General features: G+C 45.1%; 1 protein-coding gene across 4 annotated transcripts; it reads left to right on the top strand.

Annotated features, from left to right (window-relative positions):
* Positions 1-283: 283 nt before the first annotated feature.
* PRICKLE1 (prickle planar cell polarity protein 1) lies at positions 284-23,257 on the top strand. 4 transcript variants are annotated; one of them, XM_044941641.2, is made up of 8 exons: positions 284-981; positions 11,472-11,656; positions 13,339-13,452; positions 14,242-14,379; positions 14,970-15,173; positions 16,424-16,610; positions 17,512-18,375; positions 20,942-23,257. In XM_044941641.2, exons 2-8 carry the CDS (start codon positions 11,522-11,524, stop codon positions 21,802-21,804), a joined length of 2,505 nt encoding a protein of 834 aa, XP_044797576.1. In that variant the 5' UTR covers positions 284-981; positions 11,472-11,521; the 3' UTR covers positions 21,805-23,257. The 4 variants fall into 4 exon arrangements, with proteins under 4 accessions (XP_044797576.1, XP_044797579.1, XP_044797578.1 ...); XM_044941644.2 differs by lacking the exon at positions 284-981 and adding an exon at positions 1,010-1,124; XM_044941643.2 differs by lacking the exon at positions 284-981 and adding an exon at positions 1,344-1,482.
* Positions 23,258-23,303: the final 46 nt, after the last annotated feature.

Genomic DNA, 23,303 nt, shown 5'->3' with positions numbered 1-23,303 from the left:
GTAACTTAAAAAAAAAAAAAGCAGCTTCTCAGCTGCCTTGCTTTGCAGCAGAGATAACAGAAATTGGCCACAGAGTTATTTACTTGACTGCTCTATTTATAGCAACTTGCTTGTGTATTTTTAAATCACAGTTACAATGGGCTATTGTTCCGTTGTATGCTGTAGAAACATATACGTTGCAAATCACTCCCAAGGAATCCTGAGGGTTTAAGGATTTTTTTTTTCCCCTAATATAACCTGAAAAAGAGGTAGGATACCCAAGGAACTGGTGACCATTTTAAGTTGCATTTTATAAACTGATAAAGCTCTTAAATATTGCATCCTTTTCTCTCCCTTCTTTTGGCATATCGCCTTGTGATAAGGAGGCTATTGTAGAAATTAAAATTTGTAGTTTTGAAGCGACTCAGTCTTCTGCTGCAGATTGTAGTTTCTTTCTGGGCTTGCCTTGAGGTCCTGTTTTTGCTTCTCTTGGTCCTATCGGTAGGCAACTAATGCCAAGCTTCACTTTCTCTTAGTGTACCTAGAAATGTTAACAGCTCAGAAACAAGATTAGCCATGAGTATGAGCATAGTCCTTGTGTTTGAATAATTATATTCACTTAACAACTCTTATTCATGTACTTGATTGAGTGCATCCCGTGACCTGGTTCCGTTTCTTGGGATGTTATTTACTGATAAAAATAAATCTGCGCTAAAAGCAGTAGGAATCTCTCCGAAATGCAAGGAAGGTCCTAAGAGGAGAATTCATATGTTAATGAGCCCTTCCAAGTGAGAACTTGGTTAAACGTGCCATTTGCTGACATCATTGTTATGGGCAGAGAGGAGATGATTTCTCTAAGAGGTGTCCTTGCATATGCTCCCAGCGTTTTCTGGCCCGCGCGTGCACCTGCGGGAGGGGGAAGTTTACATAAGCGCCCTGGGGTATTTGCATCTCGGCTTTAACACTCAATAGGGCTCCCGGGAATGGAGCCGGCGGACCGAGGTAGGTGCTCAAGCCTCAAGGCTGGCCAAGTGGGTGGGTAACTCTTCGAGGAATAGTTCGTGCGCGGGACCTTGTGGAGACCTGCCAAGGGCACGGTCAGCAGTGACAGTTCCTGGAAAGCGGGGGCAGCGGGATCTGGCCGGGTAGGCTCCTACTGCGGACGGGAGCGGGGAGCGGAGTTGGGCGGGGATCGCCAGGCCGGCGGCCGGCCCGCTGCGCGGCAAGGAGGGTGGGACCGTCAGGAAGCGAAATGGTTACTTTTTTTTTTTTTTTTTAATGCGGGCTCTGGTTACTTTTGAAGATCGCGGGCCCAAGAGCAGAGGGGAGACGGGTTTTTTCTTTCCGCGGTGGCGGATCCTGGAGAGACGCGGAGCTGAGGCGTGGGGGATGCGGTGGCCTGGGCGAGGCGACTCGAACACTGGGGAGCAGAGTCGGCGACGCCGGCGGGGACGAAGGATCTCTGGAAATCTGGGGGACTTCTTGCCGGCCCCCTCACGGCAGGTTAGACGGCAGCCGCGGCTGAGGATCGCCGCGTTGTACCGAAAGGGGACTCACAGGACCCGCCGGCGGACCGCGCGTCACGGCAGGGCGGGGGCGACCCCTCGCTGGCCGGGCGGGGCTGACACTGCGCGGCGACGGGGCCCCCACGCTCTCTGCCCTGCCCCTCGGCCCGCGCCCTGCTGGGGTCTCCTCCGGAAAGAGTTGGGCGCGGATTACCCTAGGGACATCCAGCCCCGTTTTCCTGCGGGAGCACCCGCGCCGGGCCGCCAGCCTCGGCCGGTTGCAGAGCAGGGGACGGCGAGTGCGCGCCAAGGGCTCCACGGAGGGGCTGCAGGCCGCGTTCGGCCCCGCGGCCACAGGTGGGGAGCCGCCGTCTGGGTTCCGGGGCTCGATGGCGATGGGCGGCGGGGGCTGAATGCTGAGGCTACGCGGAGGGTTTCGCGTCGGAGGCTGGGGATAGACGCGGGGACCCGCGGTCACTCGGTGCCGCCGTCCAGCGGTGGAACGAGTGCGGACCCCGGTGAGGAGGTCACGCTGCCCCGAGGGCGGGCGCGGGGGCCTCGAAGGCTCCGGGCGTCGAGGAGCTGCCCTCGCGGGGCTCTCGCCGGCGCCGAGAAGGGCTCATCTCCTCGCCTCGGGATGTGGAGCTGGGCGTCTAAGTGCGGGAGGCCGCGGAGGCGGAGGAGCCCGCGGAGGCGGAGGAGCCCGGACCCGAGTCGGACCCGCGGCCCGGGCGCCCCCTGGCGGCCCGAGCAGCCGGCGCCGCGCGGAGGGTGGGCTTGCGGGCTCCGACTCCGGGCGTTCCTGAGGCGGACGCGGAGGGCCCGGCGGAGCCCCGCAGCCCGTCCCCCGCGGCCCACCTCGAATTAGCCCCCTGGGTTTCAACGAAGGACGGGGTGATATCCCCTCCTCGACTCCTCTCCCGCGGCCTTTTTAAAAACCTCGGGTTTTCACATTAATCTGTGTCAGTATAAGTCAGGCTATGTGTGGAATTTGTTTTTACAACTCGAGTCTTGTGACTTCTCAAACACTTTCTTGAAGTGTTTTCTCTGGAAACTTGTTTCAAATGAGGGCTGTGAGTTTCACAAAGAGGCGTGTTGTTCGGGAGCCAACAGGTGACGGGGTGAAACCCGAGTCTGTGTGTACATTGGAGTCAAGTCTGGCTGCCGTTTCCTTGGGCCGCCGTTGAAAATGGAAATTCAGAAAGTCAATAGGAGACTTGAATACGATTTTGAGAAAATATCTGCGACTCCCATTATGGAAAATAATGAATTCATTAGACAGCGCCTCGCGCCGCCCGCCTCACACCGTGGCCTGCCCTTGGATTTTGCCTTACAGGCCGGCTTACAGCCAAATAACCTGACCCCCGAAGCGCCGCTCTGGCAAAGGACCGTGCTTTGTCATCAGGTTTCCTCCTTTTGTTAAGCAGTCTGTCTTACTGTCGTGGAATGTATTTGTGCATGAAATTAGCCTGCTTTGAATCCCTGCAGAGTGCCACATTTCCTCTTGGAAAAATAGATAGCTTCTTGGCACTGGTGTGGTGCCTGTCGGGCCACTCAGCTGTCGGAAAATGTACAAGTTGGATGGAGGTTTACCTGGAAAATACAGAAAAGGCCAAAGGGCACATGGCCTGATGTCACTAATTGCTGGTATGAAGTCCTTTTAGTCAAGGAATGTTTCATAAGCAATATCTTCAGATACCTTCGTTGTTTTTATTTTACAGTTATTGTGATTCATTTCAGAATAAGTACAACTGGGTTGGGCTCTGTTGGCCAGGACTTTCTTATTGTCTTTAGCAGACAATAGGCTCGAGTGCTCTTTATGTGAAAACTTAAAAGAGATTACAGTTTAGTGATGTTTGCTATGAAATTCAAATCTTGATTGTAATAGTTTTGAGACCTATGGCTTTTGTAGATTTCTGACTTTTTTTTTTAAGCTAAGGACACCATAAAACTAGGGTATATATATCTGTGTGTGTGCACACGCGCATGAGTGTGCTTGGGGGTGTGTGTGTGTGTGTGTGTGTGTTGTAAACAATGGAAGTGTTATAGGATTCCGTACTACCAAAGGAGTCTGTAGTTAAATTTAACTCACCTGCATATTTAGCCTGGCTGAATTAGAGCAGATCTTGAGTGGGTGTGTGTGACCCGAATCTTCTATGTACCAAGGCCTTGTTAACAAGCAGTTTAACAAAGAAGTTGTTAAGCAGCTTGTAGCCCACAGGATGACACTTAGCAGCAGGGGACACTTAGGGAATGTTAGCCCAACTGACTTCACAAATCAGTATCTGTTCTGGTTTCTGGTGATCAAAGGACTTCTAGCTTTCCTGGGCATGTCCACACCAGAAATAACTTTTTCCTAAGGATCCTGCAATGCTGCGGGTAGTCTTCTCATAGGAACTAAAGTGGAATTTCATTAGGAAAAGTATTTGTAATTAAGGGTATGACCTTAGACTTCATTAGTCAATGGCCGGCACTGAAAATTATTCTGTTTTCTATTTGCATGATTTTGATTTGATTCGGTGACTTGGTCCAAGAAAATGATGAATAATAGGAACCATACCTGCACTGATGTATAGTTACAACCTCAATGTGAATCTGATTGAATTCATTCATCTCAATGCTCTCAAATCCTCACTCCCTGCTGACTTGCCTAGACAGTATTTCCATATTGGTGCATTGTTTTTCAATCACCTAGGACTCAGAACCCTCTTTGACCCAGTTTTCCTCTTTCTTATTGGTTCCTTTTACTTGTTCTTCGCACGCCACCACCTTTAGGCTCTTTTGATGACAGTGGGCTGGTAGGCCCCTTCCAGGTTCCTTTTCTCTTTTCTGACCATCACTGTCATATTAATTATAAGACCAAGAAGGGAAACTTCCTACTTATCTGCCTTTTGTCCTTTTCCTTGTCTATAGGGTTCAGTCCAAAGTCTTCTGCTTGAGATGTGCAATTATTCAGTGGTACCATTGTCATCTAGGAAGAATGTGTCTTTCAGCAAAACATTGACCATTTACTGCCTCTAGACTTTCATATGCTATGTTGACTTGTTAAGATTTTTAGGGAAAAATAGTAAAGGCTCACTTATGTGTATGTCAAGGTCAATCAAAATAATAATCCTTAACTATCCTAGAGGCAGCATATAGCTCAGTAGAAAATAAATGATCTCCAAGTGGCCAAAATAGCATAGCAAAATAATAAGGCAGTTTTTTAGTTTGAATAACACCTTCACATACTGTATTTTATCTTAAACAGTGATTGCTGTGCTTATGGGAGGAATGCTAAGCCCTTGTCCATGTAATAATGGACAGCATAATAACAATAATTGACAGCGTAATTATTCTATGTACTTGTGGACAAACTTTTCAAACTGTAATTGCCTAATTTATAGAATATTGAAAGCAACAAATTAAAGTCATGTGTCTGCTGCTACTGCTACTGCTAAGTCACTTCAGCCATGTCCGACTCTGTGCGACCCCATAGACGGCAGCCCACCAGGCTCCCCCGTCCCTGGGATTCTCCAGGCAAGAACACTGGAGTGGGTTGCCATTTCCTTTTCCAATGCATGAAAGTGAAAGTGAAGTCACTCAGTCGTGTCCGACCCTCAGCAACCCCATGGACTGTAGCCTTCCAGGCTCCTCCGTCCATGGGATTTTCCAGGCAAGAGTACTGGAGTGGGGTGCCATTGCCTTCTCCGAGTCATGTGTCTGGAGCCATGCAATTCTGGACATCAGCTCTGCATTGTGAGAGAGTCCTCAGCTCCTCGTTGAGGATGGTTCCCAGGCTGTTGCCAGCTGGATGGCTGACTTAGAGCTCCTTTTGTTTAAACTCCTAAAACCAGTGTTCTTTACACTGTTCATCTTCTACTCAAAATGAAAACAAATGATCAGCCAAAGGCTAAATCATGTATAGTTTACACACACCACCAGTATTAAAGAAAGCAAGGAAATTCCAAATGAAATTTGAAAAATTCTTATCACAGCAGGTACTTAAAAAAAAAAAAGTTACAGCTTTTAATGGAATGAATGTCAGTTGCCTTGTTTTTTGATGTTTCTCAGGACGATTCAGTAATGGTCCTTAAATATAAGGATGAATAAATGAGTGGAGTAAGTGAATCTGGAAAATAAATCTCATAAAGGACTCCTCCTTAAATGATTGAATTTGGGGAACAAATGCCAGCTCACAGCCTCAAAGCACCAGTAGGGGCTCCTGATTTCTGCTCTGTGTCAGACACCTGGAAAGATCCTGCCATGCTCCATAGACCATTTACACATGCAGTGTGTGTGTCTCTGTCTTAGTGTCTGTCTGCCAGAGATTTTATGTAGGGACTAGTTATTCCGACCTCACTCCAAGGGAGCTAGGAATGGTGGCCAATAATTTATCAATACTGTTTGCCCTTCAGGAGGCTGGAGTGTCCTGAACTCAAAAAGAAGATGAAGCTCCCCTGTCAGCCTTCAGTCTTTGTTACTAACGCGTTCTCATTTTGGATGTCACTGGTCAGCTTCCAGATGTATGATGTAATCAGAGTGAAAGGAACAGTGCCAATTGGTACAACTCATTGATAACTTCAATTCTTTATGTTTATTTATTTTATTCTTTAAAAACTGTCACATCCTTAGGCCATCTTTGGAAGGAAAATAGTTGCTGTTTGAGAGAACCAGGCCCCACAATAGCCTGAGGACTTGGGGGCGGAGCTATCCGAATGCCCGGGGCAACAAGTTGCCTTCCCTCAGCTCTGCTCCTGTCCCCCGGGTCAGGTGTTCTTTTGACAGGTATATGATGATTGAGAAGCCATACATCTGTGAGCTGTTTGCCTCTGAATCTTCTTAAATGGTGAGAAGTAGCTATTTAACTTTCTTGAAGGAAGAAGGAAAAGAAAGGACAAAGCAGGGGAAATGGGATTCTTCCACTTTAGAATCCTCATCTTTCTAGGAATAAGCATCTCATCTCTCCTTACCCAGCCTCAGGCCTCTTTGACATGTTATTAGCTTTAAGGTATTGCTTCCCCTGCACATTTCCTTCATGGTCAGACTCAAACTGTTTTACTTCTTTTCTCTGCCTTATCAGACTTATTTACATCCAGAATCATAAAGACATTGGAGAGGTAGGGCCACTACTGGGGCAAACCTTGTGTAGAATTGGTTAATGCATGATTGCTGTTCACTTGTGATTGAGTTCATTCCATTTATTGCAGCATCTCAAGACCAGGACAAGAAACCTGCCTCAGAATAAGCACAGAATACTGATGATTTGAGCTATTCTGGCTTTTTATTCAATTTATTTCTGGCATCTAACATGGTATCTTGCACATAGTTTTATTTTTTTTAAATAAACTTTAAGATACCATGTTTAATTGTGGTTAAGTAAGAGAATGTAAAAAATATTTTCAAACGGTTCCCACAAAAGCGTGTGTGTATGTGTGTGGAGGAGGAGGATAAAGCAGATGAAGCATAATGTAAACAATTGATGAGTCTGGGTAAAAGGCTGCCTAAGTTTGTTCCTTACTCTTCTTACAACTTCTCTGAAGTTTGAAATTACATCAAAATAAAAATTTACAACAGTAAATAATATACAAAATAAATATGAGACACAGGACAGGGCCAGCATTGTCCGTGTAACTGTGGTTCTGCCAAAAAAAGTTTTGCTTTATATCAAACCCCAAAATTCAGTTTTTTTAAAATATTTATTTATTCATTTACTTGGCTGTGTCCAGTCTTAGTTGTTGGGTCTTCTGGTGCAGCTCAGCGTGTGGGATCTTAGTTCCCCTACCAGGGATCGAACCTACATCCCCTTCATTGGGAGGTGGGTTCTGAACAACTTAACCACCAGGGAAGTCCTATTTCAATTATTATTCAACTTACTTGCAGACTTGGTTTGTTGATCCTGTTTCACATGATCAATCTTAAGAGACAATACCTGGAAATAGAATGAATAGGATTTTCCTATTAGATCTAATTCAGCGATGGTTTCATGTTTGGCCTAAAAGATATTTAATAGTATTTTGGCAAAAAGCAAATGCAGCCACATGAAGATGTCATTAGGAAGACCCTTTCTCATCACCCAGAGCATAAGCAATGGCCAGGCTTCCCTCTTTTCTCTTGTGCTACAAAGGAAATACCATGTAGCCATGTAAATGTCTACATAGGGGATACTTATGAGATCAAGAACCCTCCTCAGCAGTCAATTTCTTGCATATAATATAGTCTGAGACAGTGATATACTTAACAGTATACTTTCTGGGTCTGCTGACAAGCACAGGTACTTTATAAAAGAAAAATCTGACTTAAAGTTGTTATGCTGTCAAGTAGAGAAAACGTAGCTGTGGCAATCCAGCCTCTCGACCACTGTCTGGTAAGTAGGAGGTCACCGTGACTAAGCTGCACTTGTTTAATATTTGTTTTTGGACAGCTCTTAGAACTTACTCGTACATGTAATGTTTTGTCATTTTAAGTAATTATCCTCTGATATAAAGGAAAAAGACATTCTCCAAATTAAAAGCTCTGAAGCAACCCTTGGACTGCAAGGAGATCCAACCAGTCCATTCTAAAGGAGATCAGCCCTGGGATTTCTTTGGAAGGAATGATACTAAAGCTGAAACTCCAGTACTTTGGCCACCTCATGTGAAGAGTTGACTCCTTGGAAAAGACTCTGATGCTGGGAGGGATTGGGGGCAGGAGGAGAAGGGGACGACAGAGGATGAGATGGCTGGATGGCATCACTGACTTGATGGACGTGAGTCTGAGTGAACTCCAGGGGTTGGTGATGGACAGGGAGGCCTGGCGTGCTGCGATTCATGGGGTCACAGAGTCAGACACAACTGAGCGACTGAACTGAACTGAACTGAACTGAAGCAGCAGTTCATGAGGCCATTGCATTTTTATGATCCTCTTGACTATATGAAAGTCTCCTTGAAACGCCCTCTCTGGGGGAGGTGGATGGGCCCGGTCTGGTTGTGTCATCAGGCATGTCTGTGCTCCAGCAGTCTGACTACTTCACAAACGAAAAAGTTTCACCCAGGAGGCAGCGTGGGGTTGCAGGGGTTTAAGGTCACAGATGAACCGTGTTCTAAGGCAGCTGCCCTTGGGCAGGTGATCCATGGCCGATCACTCTGAGACTCGGTTTCCTCCTCAGTTTTAAGCAGATACGCCCTGGTGGGGTTGTTTGATGTGGTGATCGGATGTCACATCACTGATCATGCCAGGCTGGGCACAGAGGAGTGAGTTAGCTGTCAGAGTGCCAACAAAGGACACTGAAAGCCGCACCCATATCACTCGTGTTTCTTCAGCTCATCACTTCACCCATGAGTGTTGAATGACAGTTTGCAGCACAGTTTGAGGCGAGGCTGGTGTGGCTGTGGGAGTTGCCGGCTGGAGACGCGGCCGGCACACCCAGGTGGTTGGGAGCACCGGGACCGTGGCATCAAGTGCTGATTGCTTAGTGTAGTCATTTACTGTACAGTTGCCACCAAAGGCCGATCCAGGAATGTAGCCATAAGAATAATTCAGCTCTTTGGCAATCTGCATCTTTGTGCTAGCATGGAAAATTCATTTGTCTTAATTTGTGGTGTTTTCTCTTGTTTTAAAATACAATGACATTTAATTTTTAGGTTCTGCTTAATATTTATGTTCTTGGTAAGTCTGTGCAGAGCAGGTACCTTCAAGTCTCCCTTTTCAGCCATATTTGGCAAAGGACAGACATGCATAGTTCATGATTTGGGTTCAATAGCATTGAAGGCACCCTTTCTCCTAGTGGGGGTGTTTTGAGTTATGAATTAAATTCTTAACCTCTGTTTTTCTCCCTTTGATATGCAGTTGTTATTTTTTTCAAAACAAAAGGGAAAGAGCAGATCCAAGAAGTGCTCTGACTTTCATTAACACATCCTTTTTTATTGAATGGTAAGAGGAATGTGTCGATGTTTAGAAAGCCTCCCCTCAGTTGAGACATGAATGAAGTGCACCTGCGTGAAATGATGTCTTGTGTAAAAGGTCAGTTCCCCCCAGTGGTGGGGCAGGAAATGAGGTCAGCTTTATTTTTTGTTCAGGGTGAAGGAGTTAAGTTTATTAGTTGGAATACTATCTTCTGTGTGGCATTACTCTTTTTCTAATAAAGATTGTACCTTTTGGGTGCTTGGCCCCCCTTTTGTGAACTGTTAGAATTTTAATGTTTTAGTGTCCTTTGATTCATCAAAGAAAAGTCCTAAGTTTTTGTACTCATAGGATTTAATAGGTAACATGTTCTAACAAACACTTGTAAGTATTTAGCGTTGCACTGAGAATGTCACTGACAAATGACTATCAAGCTGACAGTGTTTTTCCTACCTGTTGAAGCAAATGAGAGGATTATTTAAAGCAGAAGAATTTTCAGAAGTCCGATGTATTAGACTTGCTGCAGTGTGACTAGACTCTGGCTCTTAGCTGTGTGACCTTGGGCAAGTCATTTCCTAGAAATATTCATTGAAAGGACTGATGCTGAAGCTGAAACTCCAATACTTTGGCCACCTGATGCAAAGAACTGACTCGTTGGAAAAGACCCTGATGCTGGGAAAGATTGAAGGCAGGAGGAGAAGGGGTCAACAGAGGATGAGATGGTTGGATGGCATCACTGACTCGGACATGAGTTTGAGCAAGGTCCGGGAGTTGGTGATGGATAGGGAACCCTGGCATGCTGCAGTCCATGGGGTCACAAAGAGTCGGACACGACTAAGCAACTGAACTGAATTATCTGTAAATTTCTTTTGTTGTTGTTGTTGGAGAGAAGTATAAAAAGCTGCATCTGATCCTGAAAGTCTTCTATCTTTTTTTCATCTTAGTAACTGGGAATAGGGGATGATTTTTAAGAACCAGAAGTAACTCAGAAGGGACATGCATGGCGATAACAAAGTTCTCAGGCTGTAGGTCAGGACTGTTGCCTAAACACTTATAGGCCTTCATCTGAGGAGACTTTTCAGAGCTGGGTTTATACCTCATGTGTCCAGCAGCAGGTTGAGAGCATGTCACACACAGTAGGTGGGTGGTGGTGTGGTAGTTTAGTCACTAAGTTATGTCCCACTCTTTTGCAACTCCATGGACTGTAGCCCACCAGGTTCCTCTGTTCATAGAATTTCCCAGGCAGGAATACTGGAGTGGGTTGCCATTTCCTTCTCCAGGGGGTCTTCCTGATCCAGGGATTGAACCCGGGTCTCCTGCATTGGCAGGCAGATTCTTTACCGACTGAGCCACCAGGTACTACAGAGCTTTTCATTTGAAAGCCTGCCATTAACACAGTTCAATGCTTATAGTCACCGCGCTGGATTTTATTTTAACCTAGTGCTCAGATTCAGTGACTTTCTTATGAAGGAACTCATTAATGAATGTCTGGCTGACTGTAGCCCATGGATATAAAGGCTTGTGAATTTAATGTGCTGTGTAAGGATTTAACTGTGCTGTTTCTTCTCCCTGAGTAAACGAAGTTCAGTGCCTCTCAGACTTTATTGGAAACTTGAAACCTAAGCAGTGTGGCCCAGCCGACCCACTCTGTACTGGCAGGCAGCATGCCTCCGCTGGGAAGATGGGTCAGGAGATCTGGGGAAGCAACTCGGGTGGCTGGAGCCATCCTTTCACAGCACATAGGTGTGGACAAGGCGGGAGGCTCGAGCCCAGCTTCTTCCCACAACTCCCGGGGCTCCGCAGGGTCCATTTGCGGGAAGTTAGTCAGCGGTGCAATGTTCTCGAGAACTTTTTTAATGAACATTGTGTAGAGAAGTACCTTTTAAAGGCATCTGGAGATAAACTAGTTTGGGTGGCATTTTCTCAAATGCTGAGCTGCTAACGGGCCTCTTTCCGCATCGTGCAGCCGTAGTTTTTAAGATCTGGGGGCCTGAGGGCGGTGACACTGGTCATTTGGTCCCTTTCTCTGGGCCCCAATGTGTGTACATACGTGTTCAATAAAAGCTCTTGGAGGGTAAGACTCATGACTTTAGATTCATCTCTTCGGTTGTCTTATATTGCCCACAGCAGCCACGGTCTGATGTCCTGTGACTGAGAAGCCAGCTGTTGACTCTGTTATGATGCCTTTGGAGATGGAGCCCAAAATGAGCAAACTTGCCTTTGGATGCCAGCGGAGCTCCACGTCGGATGATGACTCGGGCTGTGCGCTGGAGGAGTACGCCTGGGTTCCCCCAGGCCTCAGACCCGAGCAGGTGGGAACCACATTGTCCACTTTTCTGGTTTTCAGTGTGATTTAAGTCTTCGGTGTTCTGTTTTTTAGTGATCAGACGTCACTGCCTCAGTGACATGCTGTGTCCTCGGGCCTTACTCTTTTTTCTGATGGTTTGCTTTTTTAAGTCACACTTAGTTTCTCAATGAAGGTCTCCAATCCCTTTCATACTCTTGGGTCCAGAAGGATGCTGTTTTTGCCCTGATGAGTGAAACCCAGAGTGCTGCCTTTGCCTTTGTTATGTGGATTTCTGACTTAGGTGTCCCTTTGGAGAGAGTGGGAGGAACTTACTAACCTTTTGAAAAACTTTAGTAACAACAAAAAAGTAATGACAGAAAAGGGGAAAGTTTCTCTGGCAGTTCTCTGCAGTGCCTGGGCTTTGGAAGAGACGAGACAGAGCTGTGAGACCATTTCAGAGTCACTGCTTAAATAGACCTTTGATAACCTTGCACAGGAAAGATTCTGTCACCACACCATGTGAATCGGAAAAAAAATTAAAGAGCTAATTTTGTGCTTTGTTATATTGTTATTTTAAGGAAGATGAGAACATTATGTGTACCTGTTTTTATCTTCCCAATATCCTTATAATGATGAACTTGTTAAAAAATTGCTGGTGACGGACACAAGGGCCAAGGTGGTTTGAAACAAGGGGAGGCAGTTGGGCTCCTGAGTTACGGTTGTGTTTCCCGTTTGGTGGGCACCCCCTTGAGAAGAGGGGTTTCCGATTCATCCTGGGCCTCACACAGTGTCTGGTACACACATAGCTAGTGTTTAGCATTTACAACCCTACAAGCTCCGGTGGCTGATACACTGGGACATGGGGGAGAGCTGGACTCCAGGTAGGAAGGCAGTGTTTCAACCGACCTTTAAGAGAGAGCCCTTTCTGCAGCTTCAGTGAGTAGGTTTGTGAGATCTTGAAATATTGAAGCAGACAGGCCCCAAATTCCTTAGGCTTCTCATTTCTTGAATGATTTTCATTCTTCCTCAGCACTGCAGCATCCTTTGCAGCATTCATTAAGGGGTTTCCTTTAGATACAACAGAAAGAAAAAAAAAATTCAAACAAAAATTGAGTTCTCCTTTCAAAATGAACTAAGTACAGCTCATTATAGCTTCCCTCCAGTTTTCTGGGGGAAATTGACTCCGGGTATTTAGAAAACAGCACCCATGGAAGCAAAGAAAGCTGAAGCTTGAGAGAACCTGATAAGGGAGAGTTTACAAAGTTGAACAGAACAGCTTTTGTCTTTGCAACCTGTGAAATTCAGAGAGCAAATCCAGTGTGTTTGTGTAGTGGCTGGATTGTGGACAGTGTCACACAGCCTGTGTGGTCACTGCCAGTGTTCACTCAGCACTCTCTTGGCTGACCCTAGGGAGATCACTCAGGAATGGTAGCATTAAATGTGCATATTTTATGGTGCGTAATTTATAATGCCCCTGATTGTTACTACAAATTACATTCCTGAAGAGCCCTTTAGCAGCTGGGTGCTAGCTAACTGGGGGTTTGCACGTCTCCTGGCCTGGCTCAGCTGGTCTTCTCATTAGCAGCCAGCAGCCACATCCTGTCAGAGGCTGGACCCCTACCTAAAGGGCAGGGTAACTTCTCGGGATGGACTGAGCTGAAGTGTTCGCTTCCTGTGTGCTGACGTCCTCCTCCCTCTCTCCCTCAGATCCAGCTCTATTTTGCTTGCTTACCAGAGGAAAAGGTTCCTTATGTTAACAGCCCTGGAGAGAAGCACCGAATTAAACAGCTTTTGTACCAGTTGCCACCACATGATAATGAGGTAAAATAACAGGAAGAAGGCTAATTAGGAAAAAAAAAATCCACCCTCAGCGTTGTGATGCCTCCCATAAACTTTAGACTCTTTTGCCTTCAGATAAAATTGGGCTGGAGAATACAGCTCTCCATTCTTCAAGAGAGAAAAGAGTGTCAGTGCAATAAACTTAACACAAGTTCGTTTTTTATAGTGTTTGCAGCCACCCACCAGTTACCAGGAACCTACAGATTCCTGCAATTTCTCCACCCCTTCGCCCAGTAAGAGCTTTATGGGGCTTTGGGCCTGCAGTGGGCTTGAGTGCCTGTAGAATGTATAATTAAGGTGGCAGTTAACCAGTTTAAACCTTTTGAAGAAAGCTTAATGCCTTAGGTTTTTTGTTTTTTTTTTTTTTAGCATCTTTGCTGATACAAGTTTAAATTAAACTTTTCATCCTTTTTTTTAAAAAACAAATAAAGGACTTCTGCAGCAGTCCAGTGGTTAAGACTCCATGCTTCCAATGCAAGGGGTGTGGGTTCAGTCCCTGGTCAAGGAACTAAGATCCCATGTGCTGCATGGTGTGGCCAAAAAGAAAAAAAGACAGACAGACTATTCCTTCAGATTGCATTTCACTTTTGCTAGAGAAGCTGCAAGATTTGGTGTCGTTTTAAAGGTATGGGGTCATTTTTAAAACTAGGAATTCATGAGGGCAGACCAGCTACACTTGCTGTTTTATTTCCTGAAACTCAATTCTGGAAATAAAAAATTGGTGAGGGAGGCTGTGTACATCAGAGGGTGCTTCTGTTTCCTTCTGTGAAGGTGCGGTACTGCCAGACTTTGAGTGAGGAAGAGAAAAAAGAACTTCAAGTGTTCAGCGCTCAGCGGAAGAAAGAAGCACTAGGAAGAGGAACAATTAAACTTCTGTCCAGAGCAGTGATGCACGCCGTGTGCGAGCAGGTAGCGAGTTCTGGATGGATGGGTGGTGATGTCTTGGATCAGCTGAGGGGGAGAGGTGGGAGGAAGCGGATAGCCAGGCCAGCATCGGTATGAGCCCTCCAAAAACCTCCAAAAACTATGAGAAAGAAAAGTAACGTAGCTTTATATTAAATGGGGATTCATGTTTGCAACTGGCCACACTGCTGTGTGTATGGGGGAGGCAGCCCCTTAAGTAAACATGGGGTGGAATCCTAAGGTCCTGGCATGGAGGGCGTGGCTGGGGTGTGCCTCATGTTCACAGGGACATAATATAGACGTTCGGGGCCTCTACTGTGCATTCTCAGAGCAAGAATATATCCAACAGGAGGCCACCCCTGGAAAACCACTGCGAGTGTTCTCGGTGAGCAGTCCAGCGTGGTAGGTAGTAAAGCCGAGGCATGTTCACTCCAGTGGAGAGTGAGAGTTCCGCAGTGAAGAGCTGTTTAACCGCTAGCAGGAGGGAACAGAAATTAGTTTCCCTGAGAGATTTGGGATTGAGTGTTAAGTGGAAAAGGCAGAGACTGCAGTCATTGAAGAAGCATCATTTTAAATTGAAATCCATTTGTTTTTAGTGTGGGTTGAAGATAAACGGAGGTGAGATTGCAGTGTTTGCCTCTCGAGCGGGCCCGGGAGTGTGCTGGCACCCATCCTGCTTTGTGTGCTTCACGTGCAGTGAGCTGCTGGTCGACCTCATCTATTTTTATCAGGATGGAAAAATTCACTGTGGCCGGCACCATGCTGAGCTGCTCAAACCCCGGTGCTCAGCATGTGACGAGGTAAAAAAGTTCATCCCTTAACACTGGGAAAAATAAGCTTCTAGTCAGCCAATATTCCACTGTTCACACCTCAGCCAAATAGAAGTCTCTGCTGCATGTGCTGTGTGTATATAGTTTTAAGATAACCCTGTACAGTGGTATAATGGAAACACATGCAGCTGATGAAGAGAAGGCAGCAGGTGTCTTTGTCCACTGACAAGGATGTCCTTGATGGATTGTGAGAAAAAAGCAAGTTGCAAGAAGAGTGTGTAACGATTGATCTTATTTTTGATAAAGGGGGGAAGAACAAGACTGTATATACATATTTGTAAACACTCAGAAACAGCGTGTAAAGACATACACTGAGTTCACAGTGGTTAACCCCTGGAGCATGTGTGGGAAGGGCTGGTGGTGTAAAATGAAGTTTTTCTACCTTAGGCTTTTTAAAAGTAATTTTAGATTTACAGAAGAGTTGCAAAAATATCACGGAGAGTCCCTGTATACCCTTCTCCTAGCTTGTTAATTATCTTATGTAATCATGGTATATGCATCAAAACTAAGAAATTAACATTGTATAATATTTTAACTAAATCATAGACTTTATTTAGATGTCCTCAGTTTTTCTACTCATGTCTGTGTTTTATTCTGACACCCCATCCAGGGAGCCTCATTGCATTTATTCGTTATATCTCCCTAGTCTGCTTCAATCAGTAATAGTAAACTTCTCATTTTTATTTTCGTATATTTAAGTTTCTTCTATGATGTGCTATTTGAAAAGTTTTTGAAACCAAAAATATGGAAAAATCAAAAAGTCCTTAATCTGGAGATGGCCACCAGGCCCGAGGAAGCATTATCTGCATCGGTGCTGTTCACTTGTCCAGCACCCAGATTGCTGTAACTGGTGGCTCACAGCCACTTAGTGAGTTTTTTTTCTATTAAAAGGTGCACAGGCCACTAAATTATTTCAGTGTTAATGTGTTCTTTGCCAGATTATGCCTGCAAAGTGTGATTGGGGAGCAAAAGTATGACCAAGTGTATTACCGCCAATGTAGAATTCTGTAAGCATGCACTTGGTTTCTCTTTTTCAACGTTTTCAATTTCTTGTTTTGTAGCTACATCAAGTTACATGTAAGTTACATGTAAGCTTGGGGCAGTAAGAAACAAAAGATCCAGTGCCTGTCAGTTGCCCAGAAAACATGCAGTTAACCTGGCCTTTAAAATCATTCAAAATGAATTTCTTTCATCCTGTGGTTTCTTGTTTCTCTTTAAAGATAATTTTTGCTGATGAGTGCACAGAGGCTGAGGGTCGGCATTGGCACATGAAACACTTCTGCTGCCTGGAGTGCGAGACGGTCCTGGGTGGGCAGAGGTACATCATGAAGGACGGCCGCCCATTCTGCTGCGGCTGCTTCGAGTCCCTGTATGCAGAGTACTGCGAGACGTGCGGGGAGCATATTGGTGCGTCCGTGGCCCAGCCTGCAGCTTTGCCACTTACCCATCACTCTGTCTCTGATTATCCAGTGTTTTTTTCTTTCTTTTTGTTTTTGATGGAGGTACAGTTTATGTACAGTGAAATCTGAAAGATTTAAGTGTTTCGGTTTGATGAATTTTGATAAATGGGTGTAGACTGGATTCTCGTCTCCCCTGGCAGTTGCGATCTGTTAAGTCCCCATGAACATGATTATCTAATACCTAGCCACTGCTCCTGGAGATACAGTGAGTTAGTTCCTATGAGCCTGTGGTTGAAACATTGTCATAAACCAATCAAACAGATAATCTTGTTGCCTGTGTATTTTGGTTTAAAGACACCTTATTTAATATATGTTGTTGATTCATTAAATCGAACTCACAGTCAACAGCCCTGTACCACCTGCTTGGACACAGCTCATCTGACCCGTGGATTGCCTCTGTGAGGCGCATCACAGCCTTCTGTGCTGAGCCACACTAGACAGCACTTCAGCTCTGTGCTGGGGCCATTTTAAACAAAATCACTAAGAGGAAGTGCAAACGTGGGAAAGAAAACGGGCCTGTGTGAGGTGTGAGCGCTGACACGAGAGGCAGCGCCCTCTCCCCTCAGCTGGGAGGCGGCAGTATCCCTTAACTCAAAGTTTCTGCCACTTTGCACATGTCTGCAAGTGACCTGGGAGACTCGGCAAGGATTCTGGAACTACAAAGACATTTAGCACAGAGATCAATTTATAAATGAGAATTAACTACACCTGTGTAAGTCCCAGCTCTATCAAGATCCAGGACAGCCTCATCACCCTCAAAGGTGCCCTCATGCCCACAGTCTGTCTTTTCTTTTTCCTCTGTGTCAGGGCGGAACCATAACTTGTGATTCTTTCCTTTCTCGAAACAGGTGTGGACCACGCGCAGATGACCTATGACGGGCAGCACTGGCATGCCACAGAGGCCTGCTTCTCCTGTGCCCAGTGCAAAACCTCTCTGTTGGGATGCCCCTTCCTCCCCAAACAAGGCCAGATTTATTGCTCAAAGACATGCAGCCTCGGTGAAGACATGCATGCCTCCGATTCCTCCGACTCTGCATTCCAGTCAGCTCGATCAAGAGACTCCAGAAGAAGTGTCCGGATGGGCAAGAGCAGCCGGTCAGCAGATCAGTGTCGTCAGTCCCTGCTTTTGTCCCCTGCTCTGAACTATAAGTTTCCTGGCCTGTCGGGAAATGCTGACGATACCCTCTCTCGTAAGCTGGACGATCTGAGCCTTTCCAGGCAAGGAGCAAGTTTTGTCAATGAAGAATTTTGGAAAGGCAGAGTAGAGCACGAAACCCCCGAAGACCCTGAAGAATGGGCCGAGCATGAAGATTATATGACACAGCTCCTCCTCAAGTTTGGTGATAAAACTCTCTTTCAGCAGCAGCCCAGTGAGATGGACATTCGAGCCAGTGAGCACTGGATAGCTGATAACATGGTTAAAAATAAGACCGAGTTGAAGCAAAACAACCAGAGCCTTGCAAGTAAAAAATACCAATCTGATATGTATTGGGCACAGTCACAAGATGGACTAGGAGATTCAGCTTATGGCAGCCACCCGGGCCCTGCGAGCAGTCGAAGACTCCAGGAATTGGATCTGGACCATGGGGCTTCAGGATACAATCACGATCAAACACAGTGGTATGAAGATTCCCTAGAGTGCTTGTCAGACCTCAAACCAGAGCAAAGTGTTCGGGATTCTATGGATTCTTTGGCTTTGTCTAATATCACAGGTACGTAATCTAGGGATTATGGGGTATTTGAAAAAGGAGCCACTAAAAAGTTTATGCCAAAAGTTACAGTTCAGCAACCAGTAGGGGCTATGTTTTTTAAAACCGTAGACCATGGGAAGGAAGGTGTTTCAGTTAAATGCTACACACTGTAGCAAAACAACAGTGTATTAAACAACAGAGACACCACTTTGCTGACAAAAGTCTGTAGAGTCAAAGCTATGGTTTTTCCAGTAGTCATGTATGGATGTGAGAGCTGGATCATAGAGAAGGCTGAGCACTGAAGAACTGATGCTTTCAAATTGTGGTATTGGAAGAGACTCTTGAGAGTCCCCTGGACAGCAAGGAAATCAAACCAGTCAATCCTAATGGAAATCAATCCTGAATATTCATTGGCAGGATTAATGCTGAAGCTGAAGCTCCATACTTTGGCCATCTGACGCGAAGAGCTGACTGGTTGGAAAAGACACTTATGCTGGGGAAGATTGAAGGCAGGAGGAGAAGGGGGCAGCAGAGGATGAGATGGTCAAATGGCATCATCGACTCAATGGACATGAGTTTGAGCAAACTCCAGAAGATGGTGACAGACAGGGAAGCCGGGCCTGCTGCAGCCTGTGGGCTCACAAAGAGTTGGACACAATTTAGCAACTGAACAGAAGAGATAGCAAAGCAAACACTCACATATGTGTATGCATACATATAAAATAAATTTTCAGTACAGTCTCTGGGGACAGGTATTGTTATCCCTGTTTTGAAGAGAAGAGATGAATTTATTGGGATGATGGAGTCTACATCTGTACTTGAAAGATATTGGACTCTTTGGATCATTCTGTATGAATTAAAGATCTTAAAATCAACATGCGTACTCCATAAGCACAGAACATTTTTTTTTTCCTGAATTGCCCTGTGGCAATAGATAGCTCAAAATTAGCTAAGTCTTTTTTTTTTTAACCCAGATTATAAAATAATTTCACTTTAATGTTTTCAAAACACTTTTGTGTCAGTTATCTACATTTCATCCTTACAATGACCCTGAGAGAGTGGATATTATTGCATTTTACAAATGTGGAAAGTTGAATTACCAAGAGACTAGAGAATTCCCTGGCGTTCCAATGGGTAGGACTCAGTGCTTTCATTTCCATGACCTGGGTTCAATCCCTAGTTGAAGAACTAAGATCCTGCAAGCCACGTGGCGTGATCAAAAATACAAAAACAGAACACCAAAGAAACCAAGACGCTAAACGCCCAACTTTATATAAGTGTTTAAAGATAAGGTTGATCCTAGACCCCAGCCCTCCTGAATCTTACATTTGCCACAAGTTTTGGGTACTGTTGTTGCTTGGTTAGTTTCATAGTTCAGCGAATGACACTAGTCCTTTCATAAAGCTTACGTTACGTTATAACATAGGCAAGGTTTGAGCAGCTGCCAGGAGGGCCGCAGGCCACGTGCTGGGCACAGAGGGTTAAGACAGCTACCCTCCTGACTTCAGCTGGGCTTGTCAACATTAAAGCCTATAATTAAGGGGACTTAAGGAATGGTGGGTAAGACTAAATACTAAGCACCTCCTGTTTGCTAGGCCATATGATAGATGTTTCAACATTTAAATATCAAAAACAGACAACATTTGGTATACGTCATTTTATTGCTGACTTTTCTTGACAAATGATAGGCTCAAAAACAGGCTTTATTTAGAAATTGGGACGCTATGTAGCCACCAGTTGACAACAGTTCACAGCATTCCCTGTTGTTGCTTACCATCAGCTGGGTCATGTCCATTTTGCTTAACTTGCCTGAGCCCTGTTATAACAAGGAGCACAACATCATCAGTTTTGAGCAAAGTTTTAAAATGAAATTAACCTGGAAGTAGAATATTTATGGGTTGATGGAGCAGAAGATTGGATAAAGGCCTGGGTCAGGGGTTTGGCAAACTTTTTTCCATAAAAGGCTAGCTAGGACTTTTGGGACATTATAGTTTTTGTTGCAACTACTCAACTCTACATTGTGGAAAAAAACCATAGGCAGCAGAGAAGCAAACAGATATATCTGGCCCAGTGAAACTCTATCCACACGTAGGCTGTGAGCTGGATCTGGCCCTTGGGCTGTTCGACTACCAGTCCAGGTATAAAAGAAGAAGAGTGTGGGCATAAGAAGAGGGCCATAATAGTGGCCGTGAGCATGCAAAGGGAAGGACTGCTTTGAGAGAGATTCAGATAAACAGCTGCGTTAATGGGTTGAGAGACAGAAGCGTCTATGTATCATGTTAATCAATTAATGACTGAACTGTTATGAAGAGATTTTAGTTTGGCTGCTCATCCCATGGGCTGTAACTCATGTTTGGCCCCCAAATGGCTGGGGCTCATAAGAGATGCCGGGCCACTTGTTTCAATGATAAAATTCATACCTCTTCTCGATTAAGTATATATGTCTGTTGGTTTTGCCTAGTGATTATTCATCAGATACTGAAATTCAAGAGACTACACTTCAAAATGCTTCTAAAGCTTGTTGGTAATCACTGTCAGAGTGTTAGGATTATTGATGGTCACGTCTTGTCTTGGCTTTTTTTTTTAGGGGCTTCAGTGGATGGAGAAAGCAAGCCGAGGCCATCGTTGTATTCTCTGCAAAACTTTGAGGAAATAGAGACAGAAGATTGTGAGAAAATGAGCAATATGGGGACTCTGAACTCTTCCATGCTGCACAGGAGCACGGAGTCCTTGAAGAGTCTCAGTTCAGAGCTGTGTCCAGAAAAAGTCCTGCCCGAGGAGAAGCCTGTTCACCTGCCAGTGCTCCGAAGGTCCAAGTCTCAGTCCAGGCCACAGCAGGTCAAGTTTTCAGATGATGTCATCGACAACGGAAGCTATGAGAACATCGAAATCCGGCAGCCGCCCATGAGTGAGAGAACTCGGAGACGGGTGTACCATTTTGAAGAGAGGGGAACCAGGTCACACCACCATCGCCGCAGGAGAAGTAGGAAGTCCCGCTCAGACAATGCTCTGAACCTTGTCACAGAAAGAAAATACTCGCCCAAGGACAGGCTGCGGCTCTACACCCCCGATAACTACGAAAAGTTTATCCAGAATAAGAGTGCCCGGGAGATTCAGGCCTACATCCAGAACGCTGACCTCTATGGGCAGTACACCCACGCCACTTCTGACTACGCCCTGCAGAACCCGGGAGGGCCGCGATTTCTAGGCCTCTATGGGGAGGACGACGACTCCTGGTGCTCCTCCTCCACCTCCTCCTCCTCTGACTCAGAAGAAGAAGGGTATTTTCTTGGACAACCAATTCCTCAGCCCCGGCCGCAGAGATATGCCTACTACACAGACGACCTTTCTAGTCCAACTTCTGCACTCCCCACTCCTCAGTTTGGTCAGAGGACAACTAAATCCAAGAAGAAAAAGGGACACAAGGGCAAAAACTGTATTATTTCTTAATGTAGTAGCTGCGGAGATTGTATTTAAACTTAGCCATTAACCATCTTAAATCATATCTTTTTTCTTCCATAGGAAAGTTGCTAAAATAGATTCAAGTGCTTTGCCCATGTAAGTGAGACCCCGACTGCTGTTTACAGTGTCAGATTCACCTTTGGAAGGTGTGATTTCTCCACTTACCCTCCTTGGATGGTGCCAGGTAGACATGACCTCTTGTGTCTGTTGGGTGCATCACAATTTGATACAGCTGCTTTGGTCTCCAAACCTCAAGAGATCCGCAAGCAGCTGTTGAGAGCTGGCTGGATGGGGGTGTTGATTTTTCGACGGTGGAGAGCCTGAGCCACCTTTGTCAAGCAATCGTGTTTGTCGTTTGTCTGCACCAGGTTGACCCAGGTCCTGACGGTCTGTCCAGTTGTGTGGCATGCACGTAGTCGTGTGACCCAGCCAACACTGTGCGTCCCCTCGTGCAAGGCCACCTCCTCCCCGTCCAGCCCTTGTTAGCCAGGTAAACATTATATTAGCTCCAGCTGCAGATCGAAAGGAACATTGCTATTTATAATGTAGTATTTCATAGACTTAAGTGTATTCCTAATTTAACGGTGCAAATATTAATGTACATACTGTACAGTTCAGATTTTAAAGCTGATATTTTTATATCCCTGAAATGTAAGATGTTTGTTACACTGCAGTGCTAGATTTGTTAGGGAACCAGAAACAGCATTTATGGATGAAATGATTGCTTGTATCTTAGTCAGGGTTTATAAGTTTAGATGGTCAAATTTATATTGCCTAGTGATGGAAAGTTCTTTTTTTTTTTTTTCAATTTTTCAATATTAAAAAGGCTCTGTATGCATGGTGGGGCTATGTAAATACTCTTTAAAACTATGGCCCTATTAATCTTACAAGTGTTATTTATGGGTCAAGCAATGTAAACTGTATAAATGTAAAAACAAACAAAAAAATCTCCCCACACATACCCCTGGAATATATGGTTAAAAACAAGGAGAAGCTGTTTGGGTGAATATTTTTTTCCCCTTGGGGATGGCAGGGGGTGCCTTTCCCGTTTTCAGCAAGGTAGTGATTATCTCAAGGAAAGAGACCAAAAAACTACAAGCATCTGCTGTCTGTGGCAGAGTGCTTCGTAGGTTGATTCCTTTTCACCCCTTCCTTCCAGCTAATTTGTTGGCCTTTAACAGCAGTTTTGAAAACCAGGCCTTCTGGTTATGTTTTTCTTTTAAAATCTTTAAGTTAGAGGATTCTGTGCTGCTGGCTACTTAATCTGGGGTTCTGTTTCAAGGGGGAATTACAGTGGATTTGAACTGACGAGCTAGTACTTCAATGTGGATCATTCTTGCACATGTTTCGCTCCTAATTTAGTGTCCTAGTGGTATCTCAGACCTTTAGGAAGGTATTTAATAAATGCTTAATCAATAACAAATGACCTTTCTGAACAAGATCTCTTCAAACACATCCAGATCGTGTTCATTTTGCTCCTTTGAGTA

Source organism: Bubalus bubalis, chromosome 4, assembly GCF_019923935.1.
Source record: "Bubalus bubalis isolate 160015118507 breed Murrah chromosome 4, NDDB_SH_1, whole genome shotgun sequence".
NCBI lineage: Eukaryota > Metazoa > Chordata > Mammalia > Artiodactyla > Bovidae > Bubalus > Bubalus bubalis.
Note: the sequence above shows the minus strand (reverse complement) of the source record. Positions and strands in the feature narration are given on the sequence as shown.

Coding starts and splice junctions, on each gene's coding strand:
- PRICKLE1 (XM_044941641.2), top strand. CDS start 11,522: ATGATGCCTTTGGAGATGGAGCCCAAAATGAGCAAACTTGCCTTTGGA. Junction 16,611..17,511: donor GACGTGCGGGGAGCATATTG/GTGCGTCCGTGG, acceptor TTCTCGAAACAG/GTGTGGACCACGCGCAGATG. Junction 18,376..20,941: donor GGCTTTGTCTAATATCACAG/GTACGTAATCTA, acceptor TTTTTTTTTTAG/GGGCTTCAGTGGATGGAGAA.